This window comes from Bufo gargarizans, chromosome 4 (assembly GCF_014858855.1).
Source record: "Bufo gargarizans isolate SCDJY-AF-19 chromosome 4, ASM1485885v1, whole genome shotgun sequence".
NCBI lineage: Eukaryota > Metazoa > Chordata > Amphibia > Anura > Bufonidae > Bufo > Bufo gargarizans.
The window spans coordinates 209,241,513-209,262,449 of record NC_058083.1 but is presented as its reverse complement, the minus strand read 5'-3'; the positions used below and the strand labels follow the sequence as shown (position 1 = coordinate 209,262,449).

General features: G+C 44.2%; 1 protein-coding gene across 1 annotated transcript in view; it reads right to left on the bottom strand.

The window, feature by feature from the left end:
• Positions 1–285: 285 nt before the first annotated feature.
• The window catches only part of LOC122935325 (zonadhesin-like), a 36,809-nt gene continuing 16,157 nt past the window's right edge, over positions 286–20,937 (bottom strand). The window contains exons 15-24 of the mRNA XM_044291090.1: positions 20,568–20,818; positions 19,890–20,019; positions 17,995–18,163; positions 17,646–17,825; positions 17,245–17,375; positions 16,908–17,107; positions 15,661–15,799; positions 15,131–15,268; positions 4,608–4,707; positions 286–826 (exon numbers count right to left, since the gene is read on the bottom strand). Coding sequence (XP_044147025.1) covers positions 547–826; positions 4,608–4,707; positions 15,131–15,268; positions 15,661–15,799; positions 16,908–17,107; positions 17,245–17,375; positions 17,646–17,825; positions 17,995–18,163; positions 19,890–20,019; positions 20,568–20,818 — 1,718 coding nt within the window. The 3' untranslated portion in view covers positions 286–546. The remainder of the gene's footprint in view (positions 827–4,607; positions 4,708–15,130; positions 15,269–15,660; positions 15,800–16,907; positions 17,108–17,244; positions 17,376–17,645; positions 17,826–17,994; positions 18,164–19,889; positions 20,020–20,567; positions 20,819–20,937) is intronic.

Genomic DNA, 20,937 nt, shown 5'->3' with positions numbered 1-20,937 from the left:
TATTAATACATGGCTGAGATATGTAACTACTGTATGCTTATATAGTAGATAACTACATAACCAGAATTCCCTGCTAAACTGCTTTATCAGCCCAGTCCTGCGCATAGAATGCACACTTCTGATACTCTAAGATCTAAGCATTGATTCACTGAAGAGGAACCTGAAGTATAAGTGCACTCTATTCAATCCTACAGAACACTTATTTATATAGATATGCTTTATTTTTATTTTGTTTTTTAAAAGAACATAATGTTCCATTTTTACACAGTATATTATGATTACAAAGCAGATAATATATTATAAATTATAGATGGAAAAGTGCAAATACAGTACATAACATATATATACATTCATTAGGTGAAAACTATGCAAGTGATCACAATACAGAGGGACAATGTTAACATACACAGAATCAAAAAGCATAAAAACATTTCCAATGTTCACAATTCATGGATAAATAGCTATTTGTTTATGGGCAAAGTCACATACTGTACATCTGAAATGTCCTATGTAGACTGAAATGTCATTTTTAATGCCTCGGGCAATTTAAAATATAGTCACTTTATCGGTTTCATTCACATGTCCATTAATTGCATCATCATCTTCATATCCTAGATTAACTTGTGCGCCGCATTCTTCATTCTCCAAATATAGATTAACATTGTCATTGCCATGCATTTCTTGAACTTCATCTTCCCTAAAGTTCTCAGCATAATTCAATTGGATTTGTGGCTCATTATACGCCATGTTTATTGATCGGACTGATACACTGTCTCTTTCATGCTGAGAGGTTTCAGGTGACTCCAAAAACTTACTCTTGCGTTTTCTAGAAAGCAAGACCATAAGAAGCAATGACTATGCATACTTTACACATATAAGGTTTTGTGGATCCTGGGCAGAAGTTATATTTCTTTACAAAAAGATGTCAGAGACAGCTAATATGGTTGAATATTACAATATAAAAAATACAACACTTACAACATAAGAATCATTTGTGATAAAAGTTGAACTTTAGGATTTGTGGTTATGTGCTTGTTATGGTAATAAGTGACACTATACAAATGGTTAAAATGGAGACATTTGTTGTAGTGTAGTAGTCCCTTTTGGGTACCTGCAAATACAATACCTCCCCATGTGTCCAAGAGTCCCTTTCATTTCGGACATTAGAAATTTACAATTGCCAAAAGAAAGAGTTGACCAGAAAAGTGTGCTGCTGCATATAGGTTTGAAGGTTGAAGAAAAATAGGACCACTTTCCGGCGCTGTAGGCATATAAATCGATCTGCACAATGGCTTGGATGTTTTTTATCTTTTTATTTAATGATAATAAAGCTGTCTACGCGTTTCAATGGCGTACAGCCCTCTTCCTCAGGATAGTATGCTTTACAGAGTCTGTAAAGAATACTGTCCTGAGGAAGAGGGCTGTACGCCCTTGAAACGCGTAGACAGCTTTATTATCATTAAATAAAAAGAAAAAACATCCAAGCCATCGTGCGGATCGATTTATATGCCTACAGCGCCGGAAAGTGGTCCTATTTTTCTTCAACCTTTAAATGGACTACCCCTGAAGCTCGTGGCGATGAGACAGGAGGGGACCAGGCAGCAGCAAGGCATCCTCTTAAGCCGGTGAGGGCAAACACCAGCAAGGCTTCTATAGCTGTTGTGACTCCTCACAACAGGATCCGGTAAGCGCATTACGCACCATTTCCTATTATTTTTAGTCCAGACGTACTGCACATGAGGCACTGTTTTTCATCTTTTTTTGTTTCTGCTGCATATAGGAGCACAATGCAGAAACAATATCCATTTGCCAATGAAACGTTCACAAACCAAGCTACTTGACTTTTTGAATGGCTTAGGATTCATGCACATGACTAATGGCCGTGTGACGTCCGTTTAAGTAACGGCCGTCACACAGCCATTTTTAGCACCAATGAAAGTCTATGGGGCTATTCACATGGCCGTTCTGTTAATGGCCAGTGAATAGTGTCCATCCAAAAACAGGACATGTCCTATTTTTGGCCGTTTCCATGGCCAGACAGACCCCATTGAAATCAATGGGACTGTTTTTAACAGCCGATTGACAGGACTGCACCTGTCTAACGGCCGTTAAAAACAGGTACACTTTATCTATATGGCCATTTATGGGTTAAAAAATAATAATATCACCTTATCCACTTGTTAGCTTTCCGGCAGTCTCTTCTCTCTTCATTGAGCAGGACCTGTCGAAGGACCTGGTTATGCGTGGTGACGTAACAATGTGGGAGCGCACAGTGATGTCATCGCGCACATTGCAGGTCCTTCGGCAGGTCCTGTTCAGTGAAGAGAGAAGAGACTGCTGCAGCGCGCGCAAGTGGATAAGGTGAGAGTTTTCATTTTTTTTGTAAAATCAACAAAAAAAAACAGCTGTGGGCCAATATGGGGGCATTATTTAAACCACGGTGGAAATTATTTAAAGGGGTTGTCCCACTTCATAAAATAGGTTTTATCTAATCTATTTACCCCCACACAACATATCTTCCTATCCATGTTATTATCCAAAAGCTACCTTTCATTCAAAAAATCATGTAAAGCGATTCCTTTGTTGTTTTCTGTATCCCATGGATACGGCCTCTTTCGTCCGGCCGCATCGCTGTGCCGCGCCTGCGCACAACAGCTGAACCAGTACTCAGGCCGCCTCTCCATTCTTACAAGTACGCGCACGCCCGCGCATGCGCAAATACAGCAGGCGGGTGCCGGAATCAAATAGCCGGCACCCGACCTCTATGACAGGGAGCGGGACCTTAAGGGTTAACTGCCGCTGATCGCAGCCCCCTATCATAGAGGTCGGGTGCCGGCTATTTCACTCCGGCACCCACCTCCTGCATTTGTATTAACATTGGTGGCGCAGTGCGCGCCCCCCCCCCCCAGTATAATATACATTCAGTGCGGCCACCCCCCCCCAGTATAATATACATTCAGTGCGCCCCCCCCCCAGTATAATATACATTCAGTGCGGCCACCCCCCCCCCAGTATAATATACATTCAGTGCGGCCACCCCCCCCCCCCAGTATAATATACATTCAGTGCGGCCACCCCCCCCCATTATAATATACATTGGTGGCGCAGTGGGAAGTGCCAATGAGGGTTAAAAAAATAAATAAAAAATTAACTCACCTCCACCAATTGATCGCACAGCTGCCGGTCTCCTGTTCTATCTTCAGGACCTGTGGTGACGTCACTGAGCTAATCACATGGTCCATTACCATGGTGATGGATCATATGATGTACCATGTGATGACCACAGTGATGTCACCAAAGGTCCTTTCACAGGTCCTAAAGATAGAACAGGAGACCGGCAGCTGCGCAATCAATTGGAGGAGGTGAGTTAATTTTTTATTTATTTTTTTAACCCTCATTGGCACTTCCCACTGCGCCACCAATGTATATTATACTGGGGGGGGCGCACTGAATGTATATTATACTGGGGGGGGGTGGCCGCACTGAATGTATATTATACTGGGGGGGGGTGGCCGCACTGAATGTATATTATACTGGGGGGGCGCACTAAATGTATATTATACTGGGGGGGGCCGCACTCAATGTTTATTATACTGGGGGGGGGGGCGGGACCTCACATACGGCTCCATGTGGATGACTCATACACATGAACGAGCACGCAGGGTGAGTCATGAGGAGGCGTGGCCTTCACTCAACTGCCTGAGAACCAGGAAGTTATCAGGACATCTACTGCTGATAAGATTAAAAAAGCAAAGTGGGACAACCCCTTTAAGATGGGGCCCTACATTGGGGACATTATTAAAGCTGGGGACATTGAAAAAATAATTCCTACACTTTGGGGGACATTATTTAAGATGGGGGCCTACATTGGGGGCATTATTAAAGCTGGGCGCCATAAAAAAATATCCTACACTATGGGGGAAATTATTTTAGCTGGGGGCATTATTAAAGGTGGGGGCAGCCCAAAAAAAAATTTGTCTTCACTATGGGGGACATTATTTTAGCTACCATCCTGTGTGTGTTCTCAGAAGGGTGGGTCTAGAAATAACAATCAAATTTATCCAATTTTTCTGTCTGTTTTTAATAGACATAAAAAACTGATGCTAAATGGATGCAAAACGGACATTAAAAACAGACACACGGCCCGAAAATGGATGCACACACTGATGCAAAATGGTCATGAAAAACTGACAGTGTGTCGTGTGCATGAAGCCTTATGTTGTGTCAATTTAAAGTTTTCTGAAAGCGTGTATTTAAAATGCTAAGTCACATGGAATGTTTGCTACATCTGTGTATTTATAGATGTATCTTCCTGTATGTGCAGAAATATTTTGGCTAGCAGACTTCTTAGCTGGCTTTATGTATAAAAGTAAGAACTATCTTTCTAGTTTAAGAGTAGGTAGTTTGATGCACAGTCTTGCAAGTTGCTTGGGTACTAACAAAAGAAGAGTAGGGCCAAGGCTGGTACAAGGGGCAGGCTGCTTCTGAGAGGAGAGGATAATTTTGTTCTCAGTTTTCAGTAATGTTTCAGTCAAAACATTACTGTTCTAAACACTGCAAAATAATACTTTTGAAGAAAAAAAAATGTTGTATCATTGATCCCTTACCTGGATTTGAGGTAGAAATATGCAGCAACCATAAACACAAGGCTGATGACAAACACGCCAACAACTACGCCAATCACTATGTAGATTACAACTGTATTTGCTGGAAAAGAGGAGAGACAGTAACCGATGCTTATTATTTTCATTATGTTTTGTGTAACATCAATGTGGAAATTCCTTTTTGTTATATATTTATAAAAAAAAAAACATGTTCTGAGACTTTTAGTTTTCTCCCATTATCGTCTATGTGCTCACAGGGACACAACATGGGGCACGTAAAATGTATGGACTTTTATAATACCTGTTTTGCCATACAGTGTGACATGGGTTATCTAATGGTGATTAGATCAGTGGCTCAACCAACCTGGGAAGCTGTGGATCAGTGCACGCCCCGTGACTCACCCCAACATCGTATAAAAAGATTTGAAAATATGCTTGGTTTGGGGGGCACTCGCTCATGTAGTGCTGTATGGACTGATATTAGTCAACTTAGTATATAACTGTAAATTTATTAGACAATACATAAAATATAAACCATACATAGATGTATGGCATTCACCATGTGCATACGATCAAAAATACACATACACTAAAAACGGTTGATCAACCTCTTGTAATAATACACATAGGTAAAATGAAATATGAAGAAAAAATTTAATATTAGGGGAAAAAATAATAAAAAGTCAAAAAATATATAAAAATTTTGAGGCAAACTATATATATATACATATATATATAGCAAACAAATAAAGTAGCAGCACACCACTACATGCACTAAGACTGAATGAACAGGTGAATGTGTGAACAGGGTCAAATACATGACGCCAATACTTACTGCAAAGCAGTGAAGAAGCTCTTAGCGCATATTATTGATCAAAAATATGTTGGGCCCACCTACCAGACGACAAGGTAGCTTCTTATCAGGTGGGACCTACTCTAACATGGAGTGTCCAGCTTCATTGTTACTCTGATTAAAAACACCAGGGGGTGGGGGATGAGCGGGGAGTGCTAAGTTCCAAAGAGGATGCCTGGTCCTCTATAATATACATATAAGCAAAAAACAGAACAGCACCTCCTGAGACAAATCGCAGGTGCAAGCTAGCCGGCAATAATACAGCAAACATGTATTTGACCATGTTCACATATTCACCTGTTCATTCAGTCTTAGTGCATTTAGTGGTGTGCTGCTACTTTATTTGTTTGCTGTATTATTGCCGGGTAGCTTGCACCTGCGATTTGTGACAGGAGGTGCTGTTCCGTTTTTTGCTTTTATATGTATTGAAGGCTGCTTGCAGCCTGTATTTGTGGGAGGGGCGCGCTTACCCCATTTAAACCCCCTCCCACAAGCAGAAGGGCGCCCGGCTTCTTGCTTCTGCAGTATCCAGCGCCTTGACGTCACTTCCGGTCGCGGCTCCGTCGGTTCGTCGTCCCGTTCGTGCGTTTCCCCATCCTCACCTCGTGAGTATCACCGCTCTGCGGCCCGGCCAGACGCGCCTTGCCACCGGCACCTCGTATCACCAGCAGCCACCGTCGGACCCGGCGCATTCCGGGAGGGGGGGAGAGAACTGACAGCCCGGCGGCTGCCGATTCCCGCCTTGCGGTATCCATGGGGACATGCTGCGGGGGAGGGGGGCCGGCAGCGGCTGCGGTCCTCCTCTGGCTGGCGGTGTGTGTGTCAGGGGGATCAGAGGTTGAGCCAGTAGGCCTGATCTCCCCGGGTCATACACCTCGGTCTGCAAGTTCAAGGTGCCGCTTCAAAGTATAAGCATGTAAAATCTGAGAAATGGTGCAGGGGCAGTATGTAACACATGAGTAAACCAAAGAACAGTTACAGTAATAAACTCTGTTTTAAAGCCCCAAAGACTAGGATGGCAGAACATGTAGAGACAGGAATGCACTTTATCCATCTTGTTCAAGCACTGGGTCATCAAAAAAAAAAAAAAAAAAAATTAAGAAAATTCCCCTGTAATCACTTGAGTACAATGACTTCCGCAATCAGTCAGGCGCTATCGTCCCTGAGTCGCTCAGGCACAAATTGTTCCCTAAATCACCCAGACGTGTCTTCCCTAAAATCGCTCAGGCGCAGATGTCTTCCCTGAATCACGCAGGCGCTAATGTCTTCCCTGAATCGCTCAGGCGCAAGGTCTTCACCGGAAGTGCTCAGGCACAATGTTCTTCCCTGCATCACTCAGGCGCAATATCTTCCCTGTACAACTCAGGCGCCATGTCTGCCCTGAATCGCTCAGGGACAATGCCTTCAGGTATCACCCAGGGATGTCCCTTCCATTCACCCATGTGCAATGTTCCTGATTCACTGATATGCAATGTTTTCTTGTTTCTCACGTGCAATGTTTTCGGAGTCGCTCAGGTGCAAATGTTCCGTAAGTCGGTCTGGTGCTATGGTGCCCTGAAGCACTCAGACGCAAATGGTTCCTTGAATCACTCAGGCGCAAATGGTTCCCTGAATCGCTCAGGTGCAATGGTCCCCTGAATCGCTCAGGCGCAATGGTCGCCTGAGTCGCTCGGGTGCAATGGTTCCCTGAAGTCGCTCGGGTGCAATGGTTCCCTGGGTCGCTCAGGGGCAATGGTTCCCTGAGTCGCTCAGGGGCAATGGTTCCCTGATTCGCTCAGGAGCAATGGTTCCCTGAATCGCTCAGGTGCAATGGTTCCCTGATTCACTCAGGTGCAATAGTTCCCTGAATCGCTCAGGTGCAATGGTTCCCTGATCCGCTCAGGTGCAAAGGTTCCCTGATTCGCTCAGGTGCAATGGTTCCCTGAATCGCTCAGGTGCAATGGTTCCCTGAATCGCTCAGGTGCAATGGTTCCCTGAATCGCTCAGGTGCAATGGTTCCCTGAATCGCTCAGGTGCAATGGTTCCCTGAATCGCTCAGGTGCAATTGTTCCCTGAATCGCTCAGGTGCAATGGTTCCCTGAATCGCTCAGGTGCAATGGTTCCCTGAATCGCTCAGGTGCAATGGTTCCCTGAATCGCTCGGGTGCAATGGTTCCCTGAATCGCTCGGGTGCAATGGTTCCCTGAATCGCTCGGGTGCAATGGTTCCCTGAATCGCTCGGGTGCAATGGTTCCCTGAATCGCTCGGGTGCAATGGTTCCCTGAATCGCTCAGGTGCAATGGTTCCCTGAGTCGCTCAGGGGCAATGGTTCCCTGATTCGCTCAGGAGCAATGGTTCCCTGAATCGCTCAGGTGCAATGGTTCCCTGATTCTCTCAGGTGCAATAGTTCCCTGAATCGCTCAGGTGCAATGGTTCCCTGATCCGCTCAGGTGCAAAGGTTCCCTGATTCGCTCAGGTGCAATGGTTCCCTGAATCGCTCAGGTGCAATGGTTCCCTGAATCGCTCAGGTGCAATGGTTCCCTGAATCGCTCAGGTGCAATGGTTCCCTGAATCGCTCAGGTGCAATGGTTCCCTGAATCGCTCAGGTGCAATGGTTCCCTGAATCGCTCAGGTGCAATGGTTCCCTGAATCGCTCAGGTGCAATGGTTCCCTGAATCGCTCGGGTGCAATGGTTCCCTGAATCGCTCGGGTGCAATGGTTCCCTGAATCGCTCGGGTGCAATGGTTCCCTGAATCGCTCGGGTGCAATGGTTCCCTGAATCGCTCGGGTGCAATGGTTCCCTGAATCGCTCGGGTGCAATGGTTCCCTGAATCGCTCAGGTGCAATGGTTCCCTGAATCGCTCAGGTGCAATGGTTCCCGGAATCGCTCAGGTGCAATGGTTCCCGGAATCGCTCAGGGGCAACGGTTCCCTGAATCGCTCAGGTGTTTGGTTGGTTCACTGACCAGCAGGTCGCGGCCCTAAAACACGGCTTATTTTTTTTCGTAAGCAGGGCCGCAACCACCAGAGCTTCTAGCAAACCACGGTCGTTGCGCCTATTTTCCCGGTTCAGGTAAGATACAGCCGCAAGGCTGTGCTACGACCTATCACCGCATTTAGCTATTCGTTGTCATAAGCTCCCGTTCATAGGTCTCTGCCTCATACAGAAGTCTGTAGCGTGGTCCCTTTCAGTCAAGGTAAGTAGCAGGCAACGCCATTCGGTCAGGAGAACTATTTCCCCTGTAGCTCTCGGTCGGGCTCCCGGGGGGGGGGGAAGGAAGTCTCATATGTCACCTTCATACCTCCTCCATGCAGCTTGAAGATGTCGCAGGTCCCTGAGTCGGAGGAGAATCTGTCCTTGGCCGGAACCTCCGTGTCAGGCCGCGCCAGCAACCCCTCCCTGAGGAGCTGGACCATTCCGAAACTGATAGCGGAGCTCAGACGGAGAGGGATTCACCATCCTGCCACCGCAAGAAAAGCGGAGCTGTACCGGCTCCTGATGACGGCTCCATCAGGGTCAAGCGAGGAGCCTTCTCCCTCATCGATCCAGCTGACCCTCCTGCAGCTGCAGGCCACCATCGCCAGTCTGGCAGGTTCGGTGGCAGATATCCAGACTAGGATGGGGGAGTGGGAGTCCCGGCCTCCTCCGGCCCTGCCTTCTCCAGCACGTCCGGTCTTGCCGTCTACGTCCCAAGAGTTGACGCCAGGTACGGTCCGTGTCAGACCCCAGATTGCCCCCTCGCATTACATTCCGGAAAACCTTAAAAAGGACATCCTGGCGGGGAGGGACGTCAACCTGGCGTCCATTCTCATTGCGTCACAAGACGTATTGGAGAATAAAGTCATCAACTGCGGGGAGGTCTCGGTGGTCATGCGGGCCAAGGATTCCCGCCTGAACCGGAAACTGTTGGTCCCCGAGTTCGTCCTGGCATTCAGCCTCTACCGAGATACCATCTGCAGCGTCCAGCCACACAGACGTGAGGAGCTGGACTCCTACCTATACCAAGTCACCGACTTAGGGTACAAATACGGGGGAAAGAACTTCTACGACTATCACAGGTATTTTTCAGCCAAAGCGGCAGCCGCCCTCGCTCAGTTCCAGTTCATCACGGACTGGGCGAGCTTGGACATGGAGCTATTCTGTCGTCATTTTGCTGGGTTGCAGGCCCCCACGTGCGCTTCATGCCAATCCATCCAGCACACGGCCGACAGGTGCCCTAATCTTCCCACCCCGGCCCGAGAAAGCTCCCAGCCAGGCCCCTCTGGCGCGCAACGGTCTCAGGGTTCCACCGACAAGCTGGGCAGGCCCATCACCTTCTTAGGCCAAAGTCAGGTCTGCAACAACTTTAATGCCGGGGGCTGTGGTTTCAACAGTTGTAGAGCTTTGCATGTGTGTTCCCTCTGCTTCAGGGCCCACCCCCGCTCCAGCTGCCCGAAGAGGCAACGTAAGGCTCTATGACTGTCCGACATCAACGTCGAGCTCTTGGGCATCCTGTTACGGGATCACCCGGATCGCCAGTCAGTGGAGTTCCTCATCACCGGTTTCGAGAAGGGTTTCAACACAGGATTCATTGCCCTCCCGCAAAGTTCCTGGGAAGGAGGGAACCTGCAGTCAGCCATACAGGATCCAGAGGCGGTGGCCACTCTGTTGCGGGACGAGGTCCGCAAAGGGTTCCTGCTAGGCCCGTTTGAAACCATTCCCTTTTCCGAGTGGAGAATCAACCCCATTGGTCTAGTCTCCAAAACAAGCATCAAATAAAAAGCGTCTGATATACGACCTGTCTGCTCCACACATGTCGCCGATCCCCAGTCTCAACTCCCTGATCCCATCGGGGGAATTCTCAATGTCCTATTCGTCCATTGACGAGGCCATTCAGTTCATCCTGCTGGCTGGGGAGGGGGCTTGGTTGGCCAAGGCCGACATCGCGGATGCCTTCAAGCTACTCCCCATCCTTCCTCCTCGGTTATGGCAGTACTACGGGTTGCAGTGGGCAGACAGGTTTTATTTTGCTAACCGCCTTACATTTGGGTCTAAAAGCAGCCCGTGGTTGTTCAACAAGTTTGCCTGTGCCTTACATTGGATCCTTGTCCATCATGGGGGGATGGAAATGGTCATTCATTACTTAGATGACTTCCTAATCATCGAGAGGCCCCAGAGCCCCCCATCAGGTTTGGGGAGCTTGCTCCAGCTATTCGCCAGGCTCAAGGTCCCGGTGGCAGCCGCCAAGACAGAGGGTCCAGGCACGGGGGTTACCTTCTTGGGCATTACTCTGGACTCGGTCCGCATGGAGGCCAGCCTCCCCGCGGCCAAGTTGGCCAAGATCAAGTCCGCCGTTTCCTCCGCGGCCTCTTCTGGAGTTTTGTCCAGGCAGGAGCTCCAGTCCCTGTTAGGATTCCTTACACCTTCAAGATCATGCCACAGGGGAGGTCCTTCATCTCGCGGCTTCTCAATCTCCTCCCGGCTGCTCCTGATCAGGACTCCACCGTCCGGCTGGACGGTCCCGCCATGGCAGATCTTAAGATGTGGCGAACCTTCCTGACCGGGTGGAATGGCATTTCTTTGTTCGTACCATCCCCGAATGCGGCTTCCCCCACGGTTTACACCGACGCCGCGGGCTCCCGCGGGTTCGCGGCGATCTTCTATCCGCACTGGTTGGTCGGCAGTTGGCCGGTGGAGCTCCTGTCCGAGGCGGGGGCCATGAGGTCCTCGCCACTATTGGAGCTATACCCCATTGTGGCGGCAGCCCACGTCTGGGGTCCGCTCTGGGCAAACAAATCGGTCATCTTGAGGACGGACAGCCAGGTTCTGGTGGAAGTGATCTCCAAGGGGAGGGCTAAAAATCTCAGGATTATGTCTATGTTGCGTAGGCTTGTCTGGCTGTCCTTGGAGTGTAACTTCCACATCTTCGCGGTCCATATTCAGGGAGCGCAGAATGTGGCAGCTGACGCCCTGTCCCGCTTTAATCTCAATACTTTCTTCCAGGAACTCCCAGAGGCGGATCCCGTCGGCGTTCCAGCTCCACCTTACAGCGCCCTCCTGCTGGACTAGAGCCCCTGGTCGCAACCGTGCAGTCATTGATCCGGCGGTCGCTAGCCACCAGCACCGCCAGGAATTATGATACCGGGTTCAGCATGTTTAGACGCTTTGCTGACACTCACCCGCAGGGGAACGTAGACGAGGTCACTTTCATCATGGCGTTCATAGCCCATTGCCACTCCCACCGCCACCTCTCATACAATACCATCAGGCTGTATTTGGCAGGCATCCAGCACCACCGGATGCTCAGCGACCCCTCGGCCAGATCCATCTTTTCAAATCAGGCCATCAAAGCCACCCTCAGGGGCGTTCAGAAGGTCAGCACGGCAGTCCAGGTGCGCAGGCAGCCGGTCTCAGGTGAGCTTTTCCGCAGGTTATCCATAGCCCTGGATGGGCTTCCTTTTGGCCAATTTGCAAGCATCGTTACGAAGGCAGCCATGTATCTCGGGTTCTATGGGTTCCTCAGGCCCGGGGAATTCACCTGCAACACCATCTCCCGAACGACCCTGCTAAGACGGCATCTCGCATGGCACTTCGACCACTTTGTCTTGTCCATTCCGTTCTCCAAGACCAGTCAAACCGGTCCCCCCACGGAGGTGGAATTTTACCCTACGTCTAACTGTTGGTGTCCTATCAAGGTGCTCCAGGAGCTCCTGGCCTCCCTTCAATCTCCCGCTTTGGACGGCCTGTTACTCCCAGTTAACGGGAAGCCCCTGTCTTCCACCATGTTCATCTCCAATATCCGCACCCTGGCCGCAGGTTTGGGTTACAACCCTAGCGCAATATCCGGGCACTCATTTCGAATAGGGGCGGCGTCGGCAGCATCCAGTCACCAGGTACCAGCGCACATCATCCGTAAGATGGGTCGGTGGAGATCATCCTGCTTTTCAAGGTACATCCCAAATCCACGGGCGGAAGTATCCCGAGCCTTCTGTTCCTTGGCATTATAGGCCGCACAATACTTCAATAAATACTTCATACCCTGCAACTTGCCGATTTCTCTTGCCCACTTATTCAGGCCTTACCTCGTCACTGGCATCGGGCACACTCCAGCCAGTCGGGTAGGGACGGTCCATAGGCATGCCTATCCGGGCTCTAGCAGCTCCTCCCACAAGTATTGAAGGCTGCTTGCAGCCTGTATTTGTGGGAGGGGCGCGCTTACCCCATTTAAACCCCCTCCCACAAGCAGAAGGGCGCCCGGCTTCTTGCCCTCCCTCCCATCCCATTCTTAAATACCTTCCTCTTGGGTGGCCCACTTATTCAGGCCTTACCTCGTCACTGGCATCGGGCACACTCCAGCCAGTCGGGTAGGGACGGTCCATAGGCATGCCTATCCGGGCTCTAGCAGCTCCTCCCACAAATATATATATATATATATATATATATGTATCATGTATAGTCACTTATGAAAATGTCAATAATCCTCTGGTGTATGGAGCAGGGATATAGTGTTTTAGGATGATAATCCTAGTTGTATCAGTCCTGACACATAGATGGCACTGGTATCTATTAGTATCCCAGTATTGTGTTAACAGGGCTGGTGTTCTTTCAATTGTATCCCAGTCAATATACAGGTGAAACTCGAAAAATTAGAATATTCTGCAAAAGTTCATTTATTTCAGTAATGCAAATTAAAAGGAGTTGCATTAATGCAACTTAAAATTAGAATATTGTGAAAAGGTTCAATATTCCAGGCTCAAAGTGTCACACTCTAGTCAGCTAATTTTTCCATACCCCCTGAGCAAAGGGCACCTCAAAATTGTGACTTTGGGGTTTTATAAGCTGTAAGCCATAATCATCCAAATTATAACAAATAAAGGCTTGAAATATCTCGCTTTGCATGTATTGAGTCTATCTCATATGTTAGTTTCACCTTTTAAGTTGCATTACTGAAATAAATGAACTTTGCACAATATTCTAATTTTTCACCTGTATACCGGTCCTTGTAGCGCGATGCTAACGAGTCCAAGTTAGTGCTATACTAAGTTACTTTGTACTGTATAGTGTTTCTCATTTTTGTGGGTATGATAAACCTGCAACAATGAGGTACACTGTACAAAGTAACTTAGTATATTCTGGATAATACACCTATAAAGGGAAGATACCTGCAGGTTTATGAAACACTTTCTCCCTCCATATTTCTCTATATTCTTTATATTTTATAAAATGTAATGTTGTAGTAACACTCATAAACGCACCACAAATGCAATTGCGTTATTTTATTATCATAATTTTTTTTTTACTCCTTTACACTTCTCCTGGTATACATATAGAATATATATCTGTATATCATTATGATAAACTGCATTGTAACATACTGTATAGCAGCGGTCTTCTACTTAGCAACATAAGTTTATGTAGCATGCATGCAGCTTGGTACTATACAAACAGAAACTGGAACAATCCTGTCCACTTCTTTGCTGCAACCCCCTTTCTTGGGGGGGGACATCCCCCAGATGAAGGAGCACCTTATTAAAAGAGCCATTGAATCATTCACTGCAGGCCACTGAGGAAGGAGCGCTAAGCTCCGAAACGCGTATGGTACCTAGCAGTGAAAGAAGCTGCAGCTTCCGATCACGTGGGATGCCACACTATGAGTTGGTGAGCGCAGCAGAGGAAACAGCACACATCTGGCAGTAGCACTAACTTGGACTCGTTAACATTGCGCTACAAGGAACGGTAATGTATAGGCTATAAGCCTCAAATACAACAACATTTTACTTGCTAAATACAATATGGGATTGGTACTATATACAAGAGACTAATATTTCTCTACAACAAAGAATATATTGACTGGGAGACAATTGAAAGAACCCCCACCCTGTTAACACAATACTGGGATACTAATAGATACCAGCGCCATCTATGTGTCACCAGGACTGATACAACTAGGATTATCATCCAAATATATCCCTGCTCCATACACCAGAGGATTAAAGTGACATTTTCACAAGTGACTATACATTTACTATAAAGATATATCAAGTTTGCTTCTACATTTTTATATATTTTTTACTTTTTATAATTTTTTCCCCCTAATATTTTATAATTGTTTTCTTCATATTTCATTTTACCTATTTTATTATTACAAGATGGTTGTTAGTGTATGTAGTGGTGTGCTGCTACTTTATTTTTGTTTGCTATATATATATATATATATATATATATATATATATATATATAGTTTGCCTCTAAATTTTGTATATATTTTTTGACTTTTTATTATTTTTTTCCCCTAATATTAAATTTTTTCTTCATATTTCATTTTACCTATTTGTATTATTACAAGAGGTTGATCAACCGTTTTTAGTGTATGTGTATTTTTGATCCTGTGCACATGGTGAATGCCATACATCCATGTATGTTTCATAAATTATGTATTGTTTAATAAATTTACAGTTGTATACTAATATCAGTCTATACAGCACTAGATAACCGAGTGCCCCCCAAACCAAGGATATCTAATGGTACTACTCTATAGGCTTTTACCCACAGCTATTGAACTATATCACATATTTGTAATAGGCTATGCTCAGCAATCAGACTTGTTTTTCATATTATATTTTTACTATAAAAAATAATTTTAAAGGATGAAATATCTAAAATATCTACATAGCTTCCTGTATTTGTATTCAAGTAACTATTAAGCAGGGACATACCTTCCTTTTCATCCTCGCAGTACAATCCAGTGTGAGTACTAGGGCACAAACAGCTACTAATACTGGTGGCATTTCCTACTCCTGGCGTCTCCATACAGGTACCTCCATTCTGACAAGGATTCTCTAGACACGGGCTTGCTGTAAAATTGAAGGGAAAGAAACATTAATAAACAAATCTTATAACTCTGTACTATTAAGGGTGGGTTCACATCACGGTTTTTAACATCCATTTAACGCATACAAAAACGTATAAGTTAAACAGATGCCTCGGACTGATGCCATAGAGTGGAATCCATTTGCCATAGAGTTCCATTCAAAAAAGTATACTTTATTTTTTTACCCCTGTAAAAAAAAGTATATGTTTTTTTTTACCGGACTGTGCAGGCTACAAAAACGTGGTGTGCTGCGGTTTTGTATCCTTTTTTTGTAATGTACATGTTAAACGGAGGCATAAAATGTCATGTGAACCGACCCTAACTTGCATTCTGACTTCTTAAAATGTAATGTAATTATCTACAAAAGCTACTTACGGATATAACATCCAAGGATCTGATTGGCAGTTGTGCATTCCTCCTCGGGTTTACATTCCATGGAATCGCAAATCACAGATGAGGTGTCTAAGCAAGTACAGTTCTTTGAGCAATCATTTGTGATGAAGCTTTCCCTTTTCTGGAAACAGAGCAGATATCAGATAAGCTCTATTGTATTTTTTATGTTTTCAAAGCCTTGCATCATTGTCATGTGCCATTTTATACCAAATCATGCTTGTACAATTAGCATGACTCTAAATATTCCATTTCATATTTCACTAGAAGTCAATAGAAGGTCATAAATATTAAGATTTTTGCAAAGAACAGATCAAAGATAATGCTTTGTCTTAGCAGGTATGGTTGACATCCTATCTCAAGATAATAGATGGGACATAAATCAGGTCAGGAGGAAAAATAATTGTGTTTCAGAGAATTGTCTTTATCTGCCAAAAATCTAAACCTGTAAGACCACTTTTAGCTGCCTTAGAGTATAGACGTAGCCAAGCTAAAATTTAATATAATAACACATCACAGTGTTATCTTGGTTATCTCATGACAAAAGCCATTAAAATCCATTGAAAAGTTAGTTATCTTTTTCTTTCCATCTCAGATAGTGGGGGCATATCATTTGTATGGGGCCGCCCAAAAAAGCAGAGCAGTGGCTCAGCTATTTCTGTTGGGCCCATAGAAATGAATGGGAGCGGTGGCCGCGCAATCGCGGTGCGCTCCCATTCTCTAGTATGCAGAGAGTGCATGGTGGTGGTTGGACCCAGGGAAATGGCCACCACCATCCTTGCTCCATTCTCGGTTGGACCTAACGATATGCTCCCATTGTCTCAGATGGGAATACCCCTTTAATGCATTAACCATTAATTCGGCTGTATCTGTATGTTCACACTTTGCAAATTTATTAGAGAAATTTCTAAGGCTGTTTCATACATCTGAATAGGGTTTGTAAGAATCCATGTATTTTCAGAAACTACCCTATTCAGTTACGTAGAACAGATTTTTGTAAATACGTATACTCTTAAGCTATTATTGACCCCAATAGGAGCCATAAATAACTACTTTTACAATAGATTGGACTAGAAGGTGCTGCCAACCACAATTCCTCTTGCTTTCTTTAGGATTAAAATCCAAATAATCAAATATTTTTTTCCTTCTAACATTGCATAGTCCAGATTTCTTTAGAGGTACAAGAGTCAAAGTACCATAAGGTGCATGTTTTATTACATCAGTGGTGTTACCTTGTAGTACTTGTCTTCGAAGGTGCATCCACAATCAATATATGGTACACAGTCAAAACCACTAAGAACGTAGCCTTGTTTACACTGACATCCTTCACAGGAAGGTACCTCACACTCAGACTCAGATGCCATATTGCTGCAGGATGCTGGACAGGCATTCATGCGGTTTGCATATAAACTGTTGCTACCGCAAGTTATTGCTGTCAACAAAATAAAATCCCATCATGTCAGGTTATTAAGATATTAATTATTTCAATTTAACAGAAGGGCAGGAAATAAAATGGACTATGAGAGTTGAACCAGACAACTAAAAACTTTGTAATGTTTAGCTACTCACCACAACCAGTGAGTTGTCTCCAGTCATCAACTATCGTTTCGTTTTGCTGACAGGCAATAGAGTATTGTTCAAGATTTATACAGAGTAATTCCCTGCTCTGGAACTCAGCACAGGTGTCGAATATGCAGTCCCTATAAACACAGTAACCACATACCAGTAAGTAACCCAGTGCAATGTACAGTAACAATAGCATGACAATATAGAAAAGGGGAATGCATCACTAGGCACATCGAGCCATTGCCTATTCATGGTAAGGACTTAGGCTACAGATGGCAATAAGTTACCAGTGAGGAGTGGGCATATGTCTACAGGGTTTAGAAGTATAAATTCAAAGTTTTAGGTTAAGGGGACTTCTTTGTTAAGTGTTAGGGGCCCTGAAAATGTTTGTATGGATTACTTACACAATAAAGTCTTCTGGGGATACGTATGGGATACAGTTTTTAAATGGGCCATTGATGTCTCTCATAACTCCACAGAATGAAGAACTGTTCATAAATGCTAGGCCAGAAGCAGAGCAGGCAAAATTATCTCCTGTGTTTAATATTATATCTTCCTCTTGCAAGGCTACCAAAGTGTCACGCCTGGAAGAAAAAGAAAAGATAAATAAAAATTATCTATACATATACACACACACTAGATTAGACTATATTGCGTACAAGCTACTTAAAGTAGAATGTGATTTAAAACATAGTATAATATCTAAAATTCTAGAATATATAAGTAATGCCTATAAAATAATCTATGTCTTACCTGAATCTTGAAGCTGGTGTAAGTGACTTCAAATTCCAACTTTCGCCAAATGATTCTACATCACCCAGAAGTCTTCCTTCTGGAGTGGTAAAATCATTGTTGCGTCTTCCATCAAAGTTTCCACACAGTCCCTGGAGCATTTCCTGGTATGTATTTGGCACGACAATTTCTGTTATAAATAAAAAAAATGGAGGGTTAAGTCATCAGAAAGTTAAAAACATCATTACTGTCATATCAGAACTCACAGTTCTTTCACAGTTCAAACTGAGTCATTTAAAGTATAAGCAAATGAAAGATAGTCAACATTGCCACACGTCACTATTAGATGCTTTAGGGATGTCTAATTTAAGCATCCTTCAGAACTGTGTATTGTCTTCATCACTCTCGTATGTGAAAAGATGAGTTGTTTGCCTTTTTGGGGGGGGGGGGGTAAAGAAATAGTAAATCCCCTAAATAGAAATGTAACCTTAGCCTCTTCACAATTTCAACAGTTTTGGAAACAATTGTGAAGGTTTTTAGAATGAGAAACAGGTCAATGAAAATGATGCTAGAAGAAGGACTATGCGCTACAACTGAGAAATTTAATGCTGACCGTATGTTTGCAAAGACTTAGCTAAGCCATTTTCCTTCCATATTGAATCCATGTTTTTCTATCTATCTGACATCAGTATTGTGTATTTTATTTCTCTTAATAACCATCAATGAAGAACAGATTGCGGATGATGTTTTTTTTTTTACTGACCTATTAACTTGAATGGGCAAGTCCAATGTGAAAACCTGACAAACATTGCACGTTCTCTAAGCAGACCAATGGTCCATAATTTTTTTTTATAAATAAATATGCAAAGAAATGTATAGCACTACACAAAAAGTTCTGATGCAATGAAGTCCGTGTTTATATCAAATCATATATCCAAGTAAGTGTCAATGTACAATTTTGTTGGCACTAATAACAAACAAAGGCTTCCTGGATCTGAGGTGCAAGGTAGTAGGGCGTCTGTAATATACAGGACTCAGCGTGATATCAGCAAGCGTCCTACGTCATGATGCTGGTGGGTAGAACATGTGGCCATACTACTTTGCACCTCAGATCCAGGCATCCTTTCTTTAATATTAGTGCCACAGATATACGGTCAAAAAAAGGACCCATGTGGACAGAAAAGTCAGGCATTTATTTATGTTGCAACAAAATTGTACATTGACACCTACCTGGATGTATGATTTGGAATAAACACATACTTCATTGCATCAGAATTTTTGTGGAGTGCTATCCATTTTATCATACATTTCCTGAACTACTATATTGGTATCTACAGTGGGTAGAATTAATTGGTCCATTGACTTTAAACTTGTTCTGTACTCGGTCAGCACCGGGATGTGAAAATCGTTCTTCTGAAAGAAACAGCAAACCCCCCACCGGCTACCAATCAGCTGTTATCGCCAAGGAGGTTGCATTCTTCCAGTAAAAGTATAGTATTGCAAAAATGAATGGGCCACCATGCAATGCATGTATCTGCTCTCTGACCGATGGTGGGGTTGGCATACTGAGTGGGCGAAACCCCTTAATGAAATCAGTATATGCCACAATAGTGCATATTTAGTGAGATTGTGTAGCTATTGGAAGGGACTGACCTCATCATTGATACCCCAAAGTCATTGTTTAGGGTCAATATAGTACTATAAATTGTAGAAGAAAAATTAATGATAAAGAAATTGCAAAACAATTCAAAAAATATTAAGAAATCCAAAAACATAATTGACTGGAGCATTAACATTCACACTCTCAATAATGTATACGGTAGCTATGAAATACACTGAGGATAGCATGATAATTATGCATGAGGTGGCCCAAACTATCTTGGAATTTTCATGGTTACCATTGGTTTAGCATTTACCTGCATTTTCTTTGCCATCAAAGCTGATAGAAAGACCAAAGTCAGTCTCCAGGTATATTCTTGTTGGTCTCTGATAAATATGTATTCCTTCATGTGGACGTGCGGGGGGCACTGTTCTCACACTATCCAACTAGTAATAAAAGGATAATAAGTCGACAAGTGCTTACAGGTAAATAAATGCCAATAGGCTAAAATGTGGGCTAAAATGATGCCGTATGTTTGCACATATACTGGAAATGGCAAATATCCAAAGTGTCTCTGTAAACATCTATGTATATAAGTAGAATCTGATTATCAATTGAATGGTAAGTTCATGATACAGATTAGCTAATGTCATATGTAGTATGTCTCTGTATGATTAAGGCTAGTTTCACATTTTTAGTTCCGGCAAGCTGTTCGGGCAGAACACTGGAGCTCTCAGGATCCATCATTGCCGGATGTTATTGGAACGGCTGCCGGACCCATTAAATTGAAGTATATAATGGGGTCAGGTAGAGATCCGGTCGCTACCTGGCAAATATGCTGGGATTTAGCAGGACAAAACCCACTGCACCTCTGCCGAAACAACCCACCAGAACTAATAAAAACTGAAGTGTTAAAGAGGCCTAATACAATACCTTAGCGAGTTTTCGAATTTTAAATGCAAAACCGTGATATGTGTATTTTTCGGAGACTCACCACTAATATCTTGTTCTGTTTGAATAATATAACGTGGTTGTAAACTTCAATACGCAGCTCTCTGAGCAGACTGAACCGGCTAAAGGGAAACATGGCTTCATTTTTGCCTTCGATTTTAAATGGCTCCATGTAATCGGGTAAATCTGGGGATGTTCTTGCTAATATATATGTCTGCTTCCCCTGGAAGTGATGGCTTAACCCATCGAATGTGTGATAATGCGGATCACCAGCAATGTTGCACTTGGAGAAACCTAGAACAGATCCAAAGAAGAAATATTAAGAAAAACTTGCATAATATTGATATTTTGGCAAGTTGGAAGCAAATTAATAATAAATGGGTAAACTATCTATGACACAGTGGGGGGACATT